Source organism: Oxyura jamaicensis, chromosome 1, assembly GCF_011077185.1.
Source record: "Oxyura jamaicensis isolate SHBP4307 breed ruddy duck chromosome 1, BPBGC_Ojam_1.0, whole genome shotgun sequence".
Classification (NCBI taxonomy): domain Eukaryota; kingdom Metazoa; phylum Chordata; class Aves; order Anseriformes; family Anatidae; genus Oxyura; species Oxyura jamaicensis.
In genome coordinates this window covers 46664352-46679974 of record NC_048893.1, presented here as the reverse complement: position 1 = coordinate 46679974, position 15623 = coordinate 46664352, and the positions used below count along the sequence as shown (strand labels likewise).

Below are 15623 nucleotides of genomic sequence, written 5' to 3'. Positions count from 1 at the left end.
CCTTTTTTTTTTTTTTTTTTTTTTTTTTTTTTTGGAATGTTTTCAGTTTTCTCTTGATGTCTGAAAGATGCACAGAGAGGAAGCTGACTGTCTGATTATAAAACTGGGGAAGCAGCAATACTGATGAAACATGAGATGCTGTCAAAAGCATCAAGCAAATAGACTAGGGAAAAAAATCTCTGTTCTTGGTAGTGTTAGTAAGTTAGAGTAAGTCAATAGAAACACAAAGAAAGGCCCAGTTTAAAAATTGGTCATGTTTCTTTAAGAGCAACATAGGGTTATTCTCAATTGCAGAGATAGATTTGTAAACTTGTTTGCATCAAAATGAGATACCAAAAGATCCCTGCAATTGTGCTATACCTTCACGTCAATGTATGACTTTGAAAAGACTTTCTAGTAAAGCTCATTCTGGGCTCTTTCTTGACTTTTCATTCTACGATTTGACAATGCTTCCCCTTTTCAGGTCAGGAGAGATGCTTTCATTTGTTTCTCAGATCTCTCACAGTGACAGCACCATGGTTTTTGTCTCGTGTTGTTTCGTAGTTCTTCAAGGGTCACGCTAAATGTGTCATTTCAAGCTGGGTTTTTATGATACATACCTTCTAGCATGTCAGGTTATGATTCCCTTTGGCAACTTTGTTATGAGATAAATTGAAATATAAATTATGTAGGTAAAAATAGTTGGCTTGTAAAGAAGTTGTGATTGACAGTACTTCCCAGGATCAAACTTAACAAGATCTGAAATTAATAAGGAAAATGCATCTCAGTGCTGTCAAACCCACATTCCTGTGCAGTGGTTGCTTTTGCTGCCATTTTAACTGCCTAGCCTTTTTGTAAACAGTCTGTTTTGCTTTGTTTTCTAACAGCATATCAACATTCATTCCATCGAACCTTTGTGGATTTCTACATTAGGCAAAAGTGAAATAACAGTCAAAGGAGAAAACTTTACACATGCATCGGGCATAAAACTGATTCTGACGGGCATCAGTGGCTGTAAACCAGACATGTGAGTTAGCACAGCTCTGAAAAGTACTACCGCTTACTTTGCATAGTGTAAATTATGTTTATACCCCAAGCCCCATTTTTCCCTAGCAATACAGTCGTGTGAACAGTTGTCGTGGACCTCTTCTCAGTGGAGGGGGATGCTCTGCACTCCTTTAGTAATTCTTTCACTTTAAATTCCTAGAGGATGGAAATGAATATGGTGTTTGGGTACAATACAAGGGATGGCGTGGGTATGTGGGCGGTTCTCAGTAGTGGTTAGGACAGGTCTGTACCTGTGGCTCTCTGGTCTTGCAGCAGGCAACAAGTTAGGTCACGGGAAAGCCTCAGCTTTTGTTTGGCTCTCCTTTGCTTCAGAATATCCCCCATATATTTTAGGATTTGGCTTGTGAAAGCACAGACACCATGCCAGGAAGGGAAGGGAATCTCTCATGCAACAGCTTGTACTTTTCTCTGTTGATGATTGCACAGTGTAAACCCCTAGATAATTAGGCTATCTTATTCTCAATCATTTTCAGGTGCAGCTGCAATGGCTGCCTGTGATTACCAAGTCCTTTTTACATAGCTCACACTTGAAAAAGTATTCACATAGTACAGCTCAATTTTTACTTCAACCACAAATTTACTGTGGACCACAGAAAACAAGAGAAGGAGAGAGTGGGAGGGAAGGACAGAGAGAAAGGGGAAGGGGAGACAAAAGGGTGGGGGAGGAAAGAGAGAAAGGAGGAGGGGAAGGAGAGAAAGACAAAGAGGGAAAGAGGAAGAGAGTGAAAAAGAAGAAAGAAAATGAAACTGAAGGTTCTCATTGTTGCCTAGCTAATGAACCATGTTGGTAGAACAAAGAAGTAAAAAAAAATAAACAGCAGAATGACACATTACATTACATAGCCTTATCCCAAGGCTATGAGACCAATATCTGTACCATCTTGTGTGATTATTGTGACACAAAGCAACTTCATTCAAAAGATGCCCTACTTTGTCTTTTCAACTCCCTGCTCTCTCTTTTCACCTCCATCTGGCAGCTCAAAGATTCATTCCTCTTCTCTCCTCATCCTTTGCTTTAGGTTATAGGCTTCATGCAGTAACACCAAATGAGTGGCTGAATCTGTGATTCAGCATCTGTGACTGTTTTCTCTCTCCTCCAGCATTAAAGTTAGAAATGTGCTAAACGATACACAAATGACATTTGCTCTCCCACCAACACGTAAAGAGGCCAAAAGTGTATGTATACAGGCAGACGGGAGAAAATGTTCACCAGCAGTAACCCTGCATTATGTTTCTCCGCCATCATGTTTTGGAATCACACCAAATACCTCCTGGATCAGGTAAAGTGTGTCTTTCCATACTTGTTATGTATTTAACCAAATGTAGTTCCACTGAGCCAATATGTGTCCTTCCTTGGCCAGACTGCAGCTGATGGGAACTTGGATGACTGCAGTAACCTGTTGTGGAGGATGAATTTATACTGGTGAACTGGTGTAACATTTAACTTACAATAGTCATAATAGCTGCAAGACAGATCCTGTGTTTTGTAGGATTCCATAAACTTCCTCCTGTTCACCCCAAGTCCCCATGGCAGAAGTTAAAAACAGTTTCTTCATGCTGAAGCTAAATACGAAAGTTTGGGCAGCACACACAAATACAAACTCAGAATAACTTTGAATTCTTGGTATTAATATGCACTTCACCTTTGAAACAGCATAAAGTACCAGTGAACTGAAAATGAAGTGAAAATTATCTCCACTGAAGCGATAGGTGCAGACTTGCTTTGGGACAGGGTTCCCGAAAGCCAAACAAGGCCCTTTCAAGCCTCTGCTGTGTTCTGCAGGAGACATGCAGGGCAGTTTGAGACATTCTGAAGCACAGCATTCCACCTGCCTGTCCCTCTGCCTGCACAGCAGAGTAGCAGAAGGGATTTCACCCACTTTCATGTTCTCAGTCTGACATCTTGGCATCAAACACCAGCAAGTGTGGGTTTGAGGTAATGTGTTGGTCTGGCAGCTGCAGCAGCTGAGCAGCTAGAACACGTGCCCTCACCTCCAGGTGAGGGGCAGTGCAGGCAGCTGGAAATTAATAATACCTTAAACCACTCCAACTGCGTTCAGCAGAGATGCTGGGCTACAGCCCTCAGACACAAGCAGCATTGTGTATGCTGAGACAGATGGTCTGAATACTGCCAAGCATGTTCCCTGCGAGGTGCCTGGCACCATCGGTTTGTCCTGAGGAAAGCAAGAATTAAGCACAGGCAAGGCTGCTCTAGGGCAAAGAAATACCACAATGTTCTTTCCTCCAGACAGAATATTAACTTGCAGTATAGTTCTTAGGTTGCATGAACAGAAAACAAGATGAAGAGTTCTTGAAAAGAAGTATGTGTTTGTGTGCTATCAAGTCATTTGGTTCTGTGCAAAAGCGTTTATCATAACATTATGAAGAAGGAATGACATTACACTATATAGCTCAAATTATCTTGTCCTGCAGTTTGACTTTATTGTATTGCCTGCTACCAGAGCAAAATGCATGAGTAATTCATTCACAGCTAAAGCTTTAATGGGGGACTTATGTGAAGGAAAGCAGATAATTTTAACCTCGCTACTGCCTCCCCTCCCCACCCCTTTTTTTTTTCAGTGGTGGTCGCAAAATAACTGCAAGTGGTAGAAATTTTAATGTGGTGGACAGCGTGATTATTTCAGATGACCAGAGATCAAACCTCACCGTAAGTCTTAATCTCCTTTACAATACCAAACAGAGGTCTCTTAAGGGATTAGGTTTTGTTCCTAAGGTTTTAGGAGGATCTCAGTGTTTTGCAAATGCTTATACACACTAAATGTGAGGCATTCTACTGAAATAAATATGACCACTTGTAGGAGGATTATGGTTGCACATATCCTCAGTACAGGATCACAGATAAACGTAAGCTACTCTTCGGCATGATTCCCTGTGACATTTTCTGTGCTCTAAAAACTTGTTCCAAAACTGTCCTTCTTGAGCCACCATCCCCAACCTCCAGCTGCAGGTCTGTTGGAGGAGGGGGTCTTGTACATCTCTCTGGTTTTGTGCTGAGAACCCAGATGGTGCCAATGCCTCAGCAAGCAGGAGGTGACTGAAGCTAATGCTGAGATGAAATCCGAGGCTCTGAAGCGGTGGGCACCCCGTTGCTTCTTGGTCTTGCAGCACCAAGACCAGAAAACAGCAGCACCGGGCCATGGAGTTGCCTGTTGGGCAAGCGTAGCAAACCCCGTTTAACAGGAGCAGGGGTGGGGAGAGGCAGTGCTCAAAGGGTGCTGGAAATCTTGTCCTGCTTGTCTCATATGACCTGCATTAAGGGGAAGGAAGGAGAATTTGCTATCACTATTCCTGTCTCACTGCAGGAAATAGCTTCCTTAGCAGTGTGCAATCAGCCTTAAAACAGGGCACAGAGAGTGTGATAAATGTGCTTGAAGGCAGACACAGGCTCAATGCAGAAACTTTCTCAGGTGCTCCGCATGCAGCCGTGATCACAGAGAAGAGGTTTACCAGGTATCTGTGTGAAGTCAGGAAGGCTTTAAAATGATTTTGAGTGCCTCTGTTTGTAATTGTACCCACCGTTGAGTGCTTAATGACTGTTACAGCTTTGCTATTGCTTTTCTAGGTCTCAAAGTGTTCTGGAAATGAATCTGAATATCATTACTTAACGCCAAGTCTGAGCCATGCAACAGAGGGTAAAGTTGTTGATATGATATTGAAAGTGGAAACTACCTTTATACCATGTGTCAAATTACACTATCACCCTGACCCCGTGTTCATTAACTACCAGCTGCACACTGAGCTGGATCCTGATCTGGAATTAAAAATATATGTAAGTTTGAAAGTAATAAACTAGAATTCCTTATTTATAATATTGAGGGTCATTTTATGTCTTACCATATTTAGTGACTGTTTTTTATCTTCAATTTTTTCCCTCTAGAAAGAAAATGATAACCTGAATATTTCTAAAACTGAGGTAGAAGTTTATCTGTCATATATGAATGGTACACAGACCAAAAAGGTATGGTTCAACGTCCAAAATATTACCAAAAAACCAGACCGTAGCACCATACTGTGCAAATTCAAAAGAGAAGGAACAGACAAGATTGACTTTTCCACTGTGAAAGTTTTTGTAAGTAGAATTCCCTTTTGTTGCAATTTAACAGTGTTTGGATGTTTATACAAATGTAGTAAATGTATCATTGGTGCTCTGATCATGCTCTTTTGCTACTTGGTTGTCTGGTTATATTCCTCACAGCTCAGCATGCCGCCGTAGCTTAGGTACCTCTAGCAGCACTGAGTTAGCTTACTGCCTGGTTACTGCTGTGGTGCCAGAAGTAGTCTGTGCATGCCAAACGGAGCTCCCTGCTGCTGAGCTCCAGGAGAGCAGCAGCTTGTCACACCTCTGGCTGTAGCACAGACATTGATGATAAACTATTACTGGGATCGGGAGTGCCCCTCATCTTAGATCTGTAAGCAATCTGCTCCTGCAATGTGGTCATGAAGAAAAGGATTCTGACCTCCTGTTCGGTTTTCCCCATTAAAACTAAATGAGTATCTTGAACTGTGCATAGCAATCACTGAGACACAGGAGAAAGCACTTCTGGGTGAAAAAAAGGGGAAGTTTCAATGTGCACCAAGGAGGCCAAAAGACTATGAACATGTGGCACAAAGCCAGGCCCAAATATAAGAACATTAGCATGGATGTCAAAGCTAAATGGCATCTTAAGATATTTGCTCCATGAATAAAATGAAATGTTTTTTTTTAAAATGCAATCATCACCATTTATAAAGGAGAAAAATGATGCCAGACTCTTACTGCAATGTATGGTGATATAAAACTGAAATAACTCTATTGACTTCAAGGCATATGGCACACAGCAAAGATTAACGAAGCTATTCTCAATTCCATATCACTGTTAACTGGTCCCCCATCTGTGGATCCTGCCATCTGAGCCAGTTATGGCATGGAAAAGTCTTTCCGAGATTGGTGTTTCATTTTAGTATTAGTGTTGCCTTGCAGTATCACATGCCCATCCTGCAAGCTTCATAGGAGTAACTGTCATTAAAAGGTCACCACGTCACTAAGGCAAATCAAGTGCAATAGTTATAATGTAACCTTTTACTTCTAGTGCCTTAAAAACACTTTTTCTAACATCAAGAAAAATGTAAAAATAGGATACATCAAAAAAAAATCACGTGTTTTTTCAACCATATAAATAAATCATCATAGAAGAAGTAAAGTTTCTATGAAAAAAAAAAAAAAGGATAAGCTAGGTACTAATGATAATCTAGGTACAGCCCATGAATAAATGTCTCTCTTGCCTGAGTTTTCAGTAAGAAAGAGGTTATTGAGTGTTGGCTCAAAGATAGGATGATCAGTCAGAATGGAGGTGTCAGAGAAAATGCCATTCTTGTGACAGAAGCAAGATTCAGACAGATCAAGGAGCTCAATACAGGAAGAGTGGGCTCATTCTCACCACAGCACTGAGAAAGAACTGGCATGTGATATTATAGACTTGGTAGGAAAGACAAAAAAAAAAAGGAACTATAGAGTTATGAGAGTTACTATAGGGCTGGAGAACAGCAAATATACTATCAGTGTTTGAAAAGTAAACAAAACAAAATTGATGTAGGTTTAATGATTTAATCCTAACTCTGTAAAGCTTTATAACGTATTCTGAATGAGAAGCTCTTGAATGACCTGGAGGAAAATGGAAAATGAGACAATTGTCAACTTTTTAATAAAAGCTAGATATTTTTATTGGGTAAGATGAGTGATTTTCTCAGAAACAAAAAGCAGTAGTTCACATGTACCTGGAAGTTATTCAGTAAACTACTTAATGCGATCATTACGGGGACACTAGGGATAAGAACAACTGGGTACTGTGCATGGGGAGCTGCCTTTGGGCAATGCTGGTTTTCATACGGATATTATTTAATATCGCTAGTGAATTAAGCACAAAAATAAGGCATGTGCTAATAACATTTGCTGATGACGTAAAGCTCAGAGGCCTTACCAATCCAGAGGATGTTTTTTAATATCATGCAGGAGGAGTGACATTAATATAGGAACAGGAGTCAGATGATTTCAGGTGTACCATATTTAGTCTATGATTCATAAGCAGAATAAAGATAAGGAAGAAATGGGGCCACTGACTAGGAGGAGGGTTGTGGTGAGGATTAAAGATAATCTAAGTATGACCTGAAAATTAAATGAATGTTTTGCCTCAGTTTTCAATAAGCAGGGATGAATAACAGGACTTTCTTCTTTAGGAGCTCTTTGGTTGGACATGACAGGAGGAGAAAGGCAGGTGTGTTGGTCATGGAATGACTAACATGTTTAGCCACCAATGTATTGCAGTCTTACAAAAGGCAAATGGGATTCTAGGAAGGCTCAGACCAAAACTAATTTGTGTAAGAACAGTGAAAACATGTAAACAAACAAGGAAAAATATATTTGATGGAAGAAATAGGCCTGTTTTGTCTTCTGTTCTTTGTAGCCCTAGTTTCTTTGCTTGCTCTTGTCCCTATAGCTGCAATGTGACTATCCAGTTGGCAGTCTCCAGCTGCCCTGGCTGCTCACATTCTGTGACAAGCCAGTGAATGAATCACCAGATCTCTGCATTCCCTGCTGTAACCCAAAATAATTTCAACCCAACTCTTCCTTTCAATTATCTGAGGCTCATTTCTATCCCCAGCACTTGGTGGTATTCTTGTTCTGTATTCAAGTGTATTTTTACTTCTAGTCTGTTTATAGTCTTAGCTACCCTTTATTTACGTGTTTTCACTGTCCTCTTGGAGATTCTCCTTTGCAAATTTTCTTCTGCCATAATTATCAGTGGTGAATGCTTTAGTTCGATGTCTGGCAGACTTCAGTGTATTCCTAAGAACTAACATCTGTCCTGCCTTTGACAAGGCCAGTGGTTGTTGGGGAATGTTGTACATGCTTTGTACGTTGTATTTGTTCTGATCCTGACCTTCGGGAATGCCCTGCAGTCCTGCATGAAGAGGTTGAAACATCTGCAAAGAAATGGGGAAGAGGACTCTGTGCCAGGGCCTCTGTCACAAACGTTACTTTCCTCATTATCAGCTTGGGTCTTACCTTGCTTTTCTGCTCAGCAGATTAACACTGTGAGTGCAAGGAAATGCTTTCAGCTATCAACACATGCCTTCCTTGCTTCAACATGCCAGAATGTTTAGCTGTGACTCTGAAGTGCATGAGCTATCTGGATAGCTGGAAGCCTCCTTCTGCCCTTCCTTACATTCAGTTGAGGGCTCTTGTTTGCAGCATAAACAATGGCAAAATTTGGTGCTTCATAAGGACTTCCAAATTTTTCTCTAGGCACTGCTCTCTTATCCTGATCAAACATCAAATATAGTTGAAGTTGTTTGTTTTGGCTAACGTATTTTTTCCCAAATTGCTGCTGTCTTCCCAGTGATCTGCAGAACCAGGATACTTAATATGCTTCAAATACATATTTTTTTTTTCATTAAATGACATTTTAAGTATTGATGTAACATCTGTCCTCTACTAACACAGCCATTGTTTTTCTTCAGGTCAAATTAGGAAATTTTGAGCTTGAAGTCAAACCAACATCATCATATATATATTTATATGTCCTTATTTTGCTACCTATCGTAGTGGGTGTCATTATAGGTAAGTACCATAATGTGTTTTCAGCTTTTAATTTGCTGCAGGAGATGATCACAACACATAAACGCACATAAGCACCTACAAAGAAACACTTCAAAGAAAGTCAACCAAACCAAAGAAGAGCCAAACCCCAAACAGACTGCAACAAACTGAAATTTGTCAAAGATATATATACACAAGACAAACTGTCTTGTGTAAGACAGTCACAGTCCGGTGGTTTTTTGCCTGTTCCCAATAAGAGTGGACAAAGTTAAGTCTGATCTGGTGGTGAAGTACATCTCACTAGACTACAGCATGTTATAAGACAGTAGTTTTGGCCATTCTGCTGGGATTATTCACCGTCATGTGATGAGGCAAGCCTTGGGACCTACATTTTTGTGTCACAACTGAGGCATTTCTAGCTGTCAGAGCTGGGCTTCCCTCCCATACCTTGGGGCAGATGTTCTCCATCCAACAGTTTATCCGCAGGCAGTGTTTGTGGTGTTTCTGCTCAGTCTCATTCGAATTATTTGTGGATTAGTAGGTCATTGTGAAATTGAGGAGGTATCATAATTTCATAATTATACCATTGTCTTTTTGTCACTCCTCTTTTTCTAAATGTCTTGATCCAGTTATGTATTCAATAAATTTCAGCTTAATGTAATAAGTTGGGGGGTTGACTCTTCTTTTGTTTGGCTAGGTTTCTTTTTAAAAAGAGCATTAGCTTTACAAGAACTTTATCTAGTGCCTTTTCTCTCTCAAAATAAGCTTTAGGGAAGTTAACAGTTTGGAAGTGGTTTTCCTGTTCAAAACTGCTTTTCCTGTTTAATCAGGGCTACTTTACGTAGGTTGTTAATAGCAGAAATGCTTTTTAGAGTTCTCTGACTCACTGTGCGGGCTGTATATATCAGAATATGCTGTACATTCAAATAAAGTTGGATTGACAATGCTAAGGCCTCATTACAAGAAATGGTTTTTATTAAACATGGTCTTGGATCCAGGTAACTAGTGCTCATGGCTACTATCACACTGGTGGTGGTAGAAGCATTAGCCCTTCTGAAGAGTGCAAGTGTATATTAATCTTTCTGTTTCTTAAAATAATATTAAAATATGTCTTGTAGAGGAGTTGTCTGTTCTGAAATTTTGTTACTCTTTTTTTTTTTTTCCTTCCTTTTTAGTGGCATTCATAGTTACTAGATACAAATCCAAAGAGTTAACCCGTAAACAGAGTCAGCAACTTGAACTGCTGGAGTATGAGATTCGGAAAGAAATACGCGAGGGTAGGTCTAAAGAGCTTTATAGTGCTTAAGTATACAGTATTATTTCTGAAATGAAATGCTCAAGAAGAAGCTCACATTATAGAAACATTTTAATTTTATAGCTGTTAAAATATTTTCGTGTGGTATCAGAGTTTCTCTTTAATGTTGGTGTGCCCTGCAGTAGCAGATAGCCCTAAGCTAATAGGATTGCATGTAATAATTTCCTTCAACAGAAGTGAAAATAAAAACGGATTGATACTTTCCAGCTCTTAATTGCTTTGCAAAAACAACCTCTGTTGCCTGAAAACTGCTTTTAAGGAACATCTATTGGGTCCAAGTTATAATTGTGGAGATGATTTTGTGTCAACTAAACTAACCTTCTGGGTGGGGAGGGGGGGTGTTTTTTCAGGATTTGCTGAACTGCAGATGGATGAACTAGATGTGGTGGACAGTTTTGGAACTGTTCCCTTCCTTGACTACAAACACTTTGCTATTAGAACTTTCTTTCCAGAGGTAAATATTTACAAGTTTTTCAGCCCTTCATAATAAAAAAGCTAGGAAGATAAGTATAAATAACCAAAGTAAATACTACACAGTCATTGCACATTGTTTTCACAAGAAACTTTTCTTAAATGAAGAGCTCCCAAAGAACACTTAAGGCTGTACATCTCTATATTTAACCAAGCCTAAATGCTGTAGTTAAAGCTCCACTGTTGAATTTTCAAGGGTTGTGTACGCATCAGTTTCTTTTTGCCCAGCCTCGCTAAGTCGCCTGCCTTTCAGGCCATCCTAACAAAGCTATAATTTATCCATTGCTTTTTTGTTCTCATGCATTCACTTCCCATGCTATAGCTAATAAAAGTAACAGTCAGGCAAGCTAATATGCTAGCTAACATCGTGACACTTTCTAATTAGACTTGTGCTGCTGACAGAAATGGTAGGACCTTGATTCAAAGGAGTACAGATCAAATGCTTAAAGATTACATAAGTACTTAAGAGCTGTCCAGTTTAGAAATTAGTATTTTCATTGTTCTTTGAAGCAGTTTGTGGAACAGCATGATAAAAGGACAGGAGAGGCCTTTTCTTAAATGTTTTATATTTTTCTCTTCTTTTTTTTTTTTTTTTGGTCTCACTTTGACAAGCTGGTAAGTGCATTTGCCACAGCTTTCAAAATTATGCTGTGTTAACCAGTGCTTATTGGCATTTACTAGAAGCTCTGGTCTCAGCTGGTAATATTTTGTTGTGTAACTGGCACCAATGAGTAGAAACATTTGGTTAGTGCAGTGGTGTTTGAAGTTATAGCTGGTGCATAGCTTAGCTGTATACTAGTCAACTTATGTCTCTTACCACTGCTGTGGCCCAGTCCTGCAGCCTTGTCTGCACACTGCTTCACTTTATCGCTGTGCATAATCCAACTGAAAGTTCATTGTGATAAAGTTAAACCCATGTGATGGATGCAAAATCGGGGCCCTTGCTTGTACAATGCCAAGCACCAGATACTAAATCAGATTCACATGCAACAAGTACATATACGTGATCTTCATATGCTTGAGTCCAGTTCTCACACCATAGGAAGCTGGCAGTATCTCTCCTTCACCTGCTGTAATGCTCTGAGTTTATTTTGTATGGAGTCATTGCAAGGTTCAAATAAAATGGACCAAGAAAATCTGCTTACTGCATTTTTTCCTTTCAGCCTGTTTCATTGCCAGGCATATTAGCATAAAATTGTGTTTTTATTTTTAGGAATGTATCTTTTTTCCTATTGATAATCCCCTGTCAAAACAGTAACAATCTGTAGAAGCTGTCTGGGTGGAAATGCTTTGCAAATATCATGGAAAGAAAAAAAGGCACAAAGTATGTCACTCCGTTGCATTATGTAAGGTCAGAAAAGGATGAAATCCTTTTTTTGCCTCAGGGAGTCTCATGCCATCTTGCATCCTGGAGATGTTTCCAATTAAGACTTTGTCTCAGTTTGAAATACCTGTAACATGGATGTAAACCTGCCGCTGTTAGCTCTCTACAGACATGCAGTGTCAGGCAAGTTATTAAATGTCTTCTGTATCAATTTCTCCTGCAAAGTAGTTATCATTTGTATTGCAGGAGCGTCCAAACATACTTTGTGCTACGTGGATGTGGCAGGAGAGAGGTGCTCTATTAAGCAGATATTACAGATGAGCAGAAAAGATTTGGGGACAGTAGATTACAACCTACGGTCGGAAAGGTCAAAGTGACAAACCATTAACCTACAGTCAGAAAGGTCAAAGTGATAAACCATCACTTCCCTTGCTAACCTTCTCTTCTGAGCATCTTCTGTAGTCAGTGTAAGGACAGACAGCTCAATGTGATTCACCCCACTTGCCTGAGACATCTGTCTCAGGACAGGAGCAGTTGCTAAAGGGGGGAGTCAGATAACTAGGATTAAGAGTGATGGACCCCTTCTTTGTGAGCTTCTAGCTTCCTGCTGTTTCAGTTTTCTGTATTTAGTCTGGCTTGATAGCTTTTTTTTTTCGTGCTTAATGCTTATAGGTGTTAAACAGATATTACAGCTATTCTTAAAATATTCCTTACGTTCAGCCTGATTTTTGCTTTACTTGTTAAATCTGGTTTATTATTTTTGTTTTCCCTCCATTTCCCACACTGGTTTAATGCTACCATGCTTGTTTCCTGTTTGCAACCATTTTTAACCTTTTATGTAGTTCCAGCTGCTTAACAAATTGGGGAGGGGGGGGGACATGACTAGGGAGAGGGATTTTTACTAGTAGGTGGTGTTACAAATGCTGAAGAAGTTCTGAAAAAATGTGAATATAGCCAGTAGAGGAAGATGATGTTAGAAAAGAAGAGAACAGGAGGCATGAGGAAAGGGAAGAATTAAAAAACAGGGGCTGCCAGCACCACAGATAAAGCATATAATAGAAATGTCACTAGTGTAAATTTGATGCTCAAGGATGCTGCTTTGGGAGCATGCAAGTGCATTGGCGCCTTGCAGGCTGTGAGTCAGACAAAAAGCATTTGCAAGGTATTTGAGAAATGGGGGCTTCCTTTTGCTCTGACAGCTTTTGCTAGGGCTGGGTGTGTGGTGGCACCTGCGCCTCTGTGGAGACTGACAGCATGGAGACCTCCCGGAGAGATCATTTGTGAACATCCGTAAAGTGCTTTGAAATGAATGCAGGCAGATGAACTCGTGTCACCGCGTTACAGAAACAGTGTTGTTGCCTTCCAGAATGGTGCAGCCAGGAGTATCCCTTGCACACCAGCACATTTGCAGATGAAGACAATAACCAGCCCTTCCTGCAGGGCATCAGTTCACTGCTGTGCTAGTGCAGCTCGGCAGCGCACAGTAACACACAGTAGTCCTGAAGTCAGTATCAGGCCATCTTTTGGAGTTTATTTTCCAGTGAACCTGGCAGAAGTCATTGTGTAGAGCATTCGTACTGTAGCCACACTTAATGGAAATCCTAGCCTCTATTTCAAGTTGTATGCCGTCAGGAACAGGCTTGGCGTGTTTAATGTGCATGTGTTAGAAACTCCTGATATACATCAGAATGATATGTATGACCTGTCTTATATTTTAGTCAGGAGGCTTTGCGTCCATCTTCAGTGAAGACATGCCACAAGTAAGTCGATGGAGTGTGATATGCCTTGAATATTTTGTCGTGAGTGATTGCATCCCTTATCTGAGCGTTGTCCTGTAACACATCAGATGGCACTTTCATTACAATCTTTTCCCCATGGGGAGGGTTATATGGATTTGTGTATAAAAAGAATTTGATGCGTAAGATTCTGTTACCTAATGTATATTATGACATACTGAAATAAAATAAACAGAATCTAGTCACGGCAGGCAACAGGCAAACTGTTGGCATGATTTTGTGGGTGTACTAGAAAAGTGTGCTCTCAGCGTGTTGTACACAAACACAAATGTGTTTAAGTAAAGTCATGAGACCCGTGAAATAAATGCAAAATTCCCATGTATTTAAATGAGGCCAGGATCTTGCCCTGTGTGTTGCTTACCATCTTTCTGAGCGTTAAGAATCCACCATAGCCAAACTACAGCATACTTACTTTTCTTTAACTATTCCAGAGCAGAGACCAAACGCGCAAGGACGAAAGCTTCAACATGTTGCATGCTTTAATTTGTAACAAGAACTTTCTTGTTACTCTCATTCACACCCTTGAAAAGCAGAAAAATTTCTCTGTGACAGACAGGTATAGTATGATTACGCTTATCATCTTCAAGACAACTAGCAGGAAAAATCAGCATAGATTGTAGCACCCAAATGTAGCTTCCACTTCTTGCAAAATAAGCTTGCATTACTCCAGAACATTTTTCCATGTTCTCCATCTGCACACACCGAGGCAGAAAAAAACATTGCCATTAAACAAACTGTTAAAGAAAAAACAGAATGTTTGTGCACGTAAACAAAGAGGCATAGGAGCAGGAAAACTCACTTCAAAACTGTAAAGACTTCCTGCAGTTGCGTCAACAGTTTTACAGTTTAAAAATGTACTGTCACTGAAGCAGGTGTTATTCTGCAGAATTAAATGTGGAGACACAAATTTTGTGTTTAAAAAAAAATAATCACAAGAGCAGATGGACTTGCATTTTTTTGTATTTCTTTATACATCAGTGGACAGATTCAGTGCCTGAGAAAGGAAAACTTAGGATATGAACTGTGCCAAAGTGTGTTTCTTTTATTGAAGATGACTGGGAAGAGAAATTCCAAATAATACAGCATTCTCTCTCTTTTTTTTTTTTTTTCCTTTTCTGAACAGGTGCTTGTTTGCATCCTTCCTGACTATTGCACTACAGACGAAGCTAGTTTATCTAACCCATATTTTGGAAGTGTTGACAAAGGACTTGATGGAACAATCAAGCAATGTACAGCCTAAACTCCTGCTCAGACGAACTGAATCTGTGGTAGAAAAATTGCTGACAAACTGGATGTCCGTCTGCCTTTCTGGTTTTCTCCGGGTATCTGTACATCTTTTCACTTCATAAGATATACAAAGAATATTTTTACCTGATTTCTTCCCTAAGTAATATTAGTGGGATCTGTACAAAGTGTTGTCTGACATTTAAGGTGCCCTCTTCTAGTTTAGGTGACATAGCTATCATCGAGGGGATGTAGAAAAAGAGAAGGTCTGTAAGAGATGATTGTTTCATTTATTTGGCTGAGATTTGGTGAATTTTGCAACTCTAGCATATCCTTTTCTTGTGCAAGCCATTATTGCATCTCTGAGATGTATTTCGATAATAATAAAAGACTGGTACACCTGTAAAATGCAGTTTGTACCTTTCTACGTGAGCTGCTGAAAAGCTACCATGTAATGGAAGTTTAAGGCATACCGTCTTTCCAAATTTTAACCCCCAAACGGCATTGGAGATTTCAAGAACTAAATGACTTCAAGTGGAAACAAAATAAGTGTTTTCTTTCATTTTTCAACTTATTTTAGCCCACTTGGTAGCACATCAGTCTTGGTTTCAGTGCTTGGTTATGCTTCCTGTCTCACTGGTGTGATGGTATCACACTTGCTATCAGTCATACCAATCCTTGCTGTACCATCGATACAGTAGCAGAATTGTTTGGGGTTCAGCACAGGTTTCCTGAAACCCCAGGAGAAAGCCAGGGAGCTGTCAGAGAGATTTTTTCTTGATACACCACTCGTCTTTATGGAGCTGGGCTAGTGAGATTATCTGGGCTGCAGGATTGATGTTGCATGGA

The 15623-nt window shown here is 39.9% G+C and overlaps 1 protein-coding gene across 1 annotated transcript in view; it reads left to right on the top strand.

Annotated features, from left to right (window-relative positions):
- PLXNC1 (plexin C1) overlaps positions 1-15623 on the top strand; it is a 72444-nt gene that overhangs the window by 32912 nt on the left and 23909 nt on the right. Inside the window, exons 10-20 of the mRNA XM_035337119.1 lie at positions 867-1006; positions 2148-2327; positions 3628-3715; positions 4631-4837; positions 4946-5137; positions 8566-8665; positions 9820-9921; positions 10310-10413; positions 13473-13514; positions 13982-14106; positions 14674-14872. Of these exons, the coding sequence (XP_035193010.1) occupies positions 867-1006; positions 2148-2327; positions 3628-3715; positions 4631-4837; positions 4946-5137; positions 8566-8665; positions 9820-9921; positions 10310-10413; positions 13473-13514; positions 13982-14106; positions 14674-14872 (1479 nt within the window). The remainder of the gene's footprint in view (positions 1-866; positions 1007-2147; positions 2328-3627; positions 3716-4630; positions 4838-4945; positions 5138-8565; positions 8666-9819; positions 9922-10309; positions 10414-13472; positions 13515-13981; positions 14107-14673; positions 14873-15623) is intronic.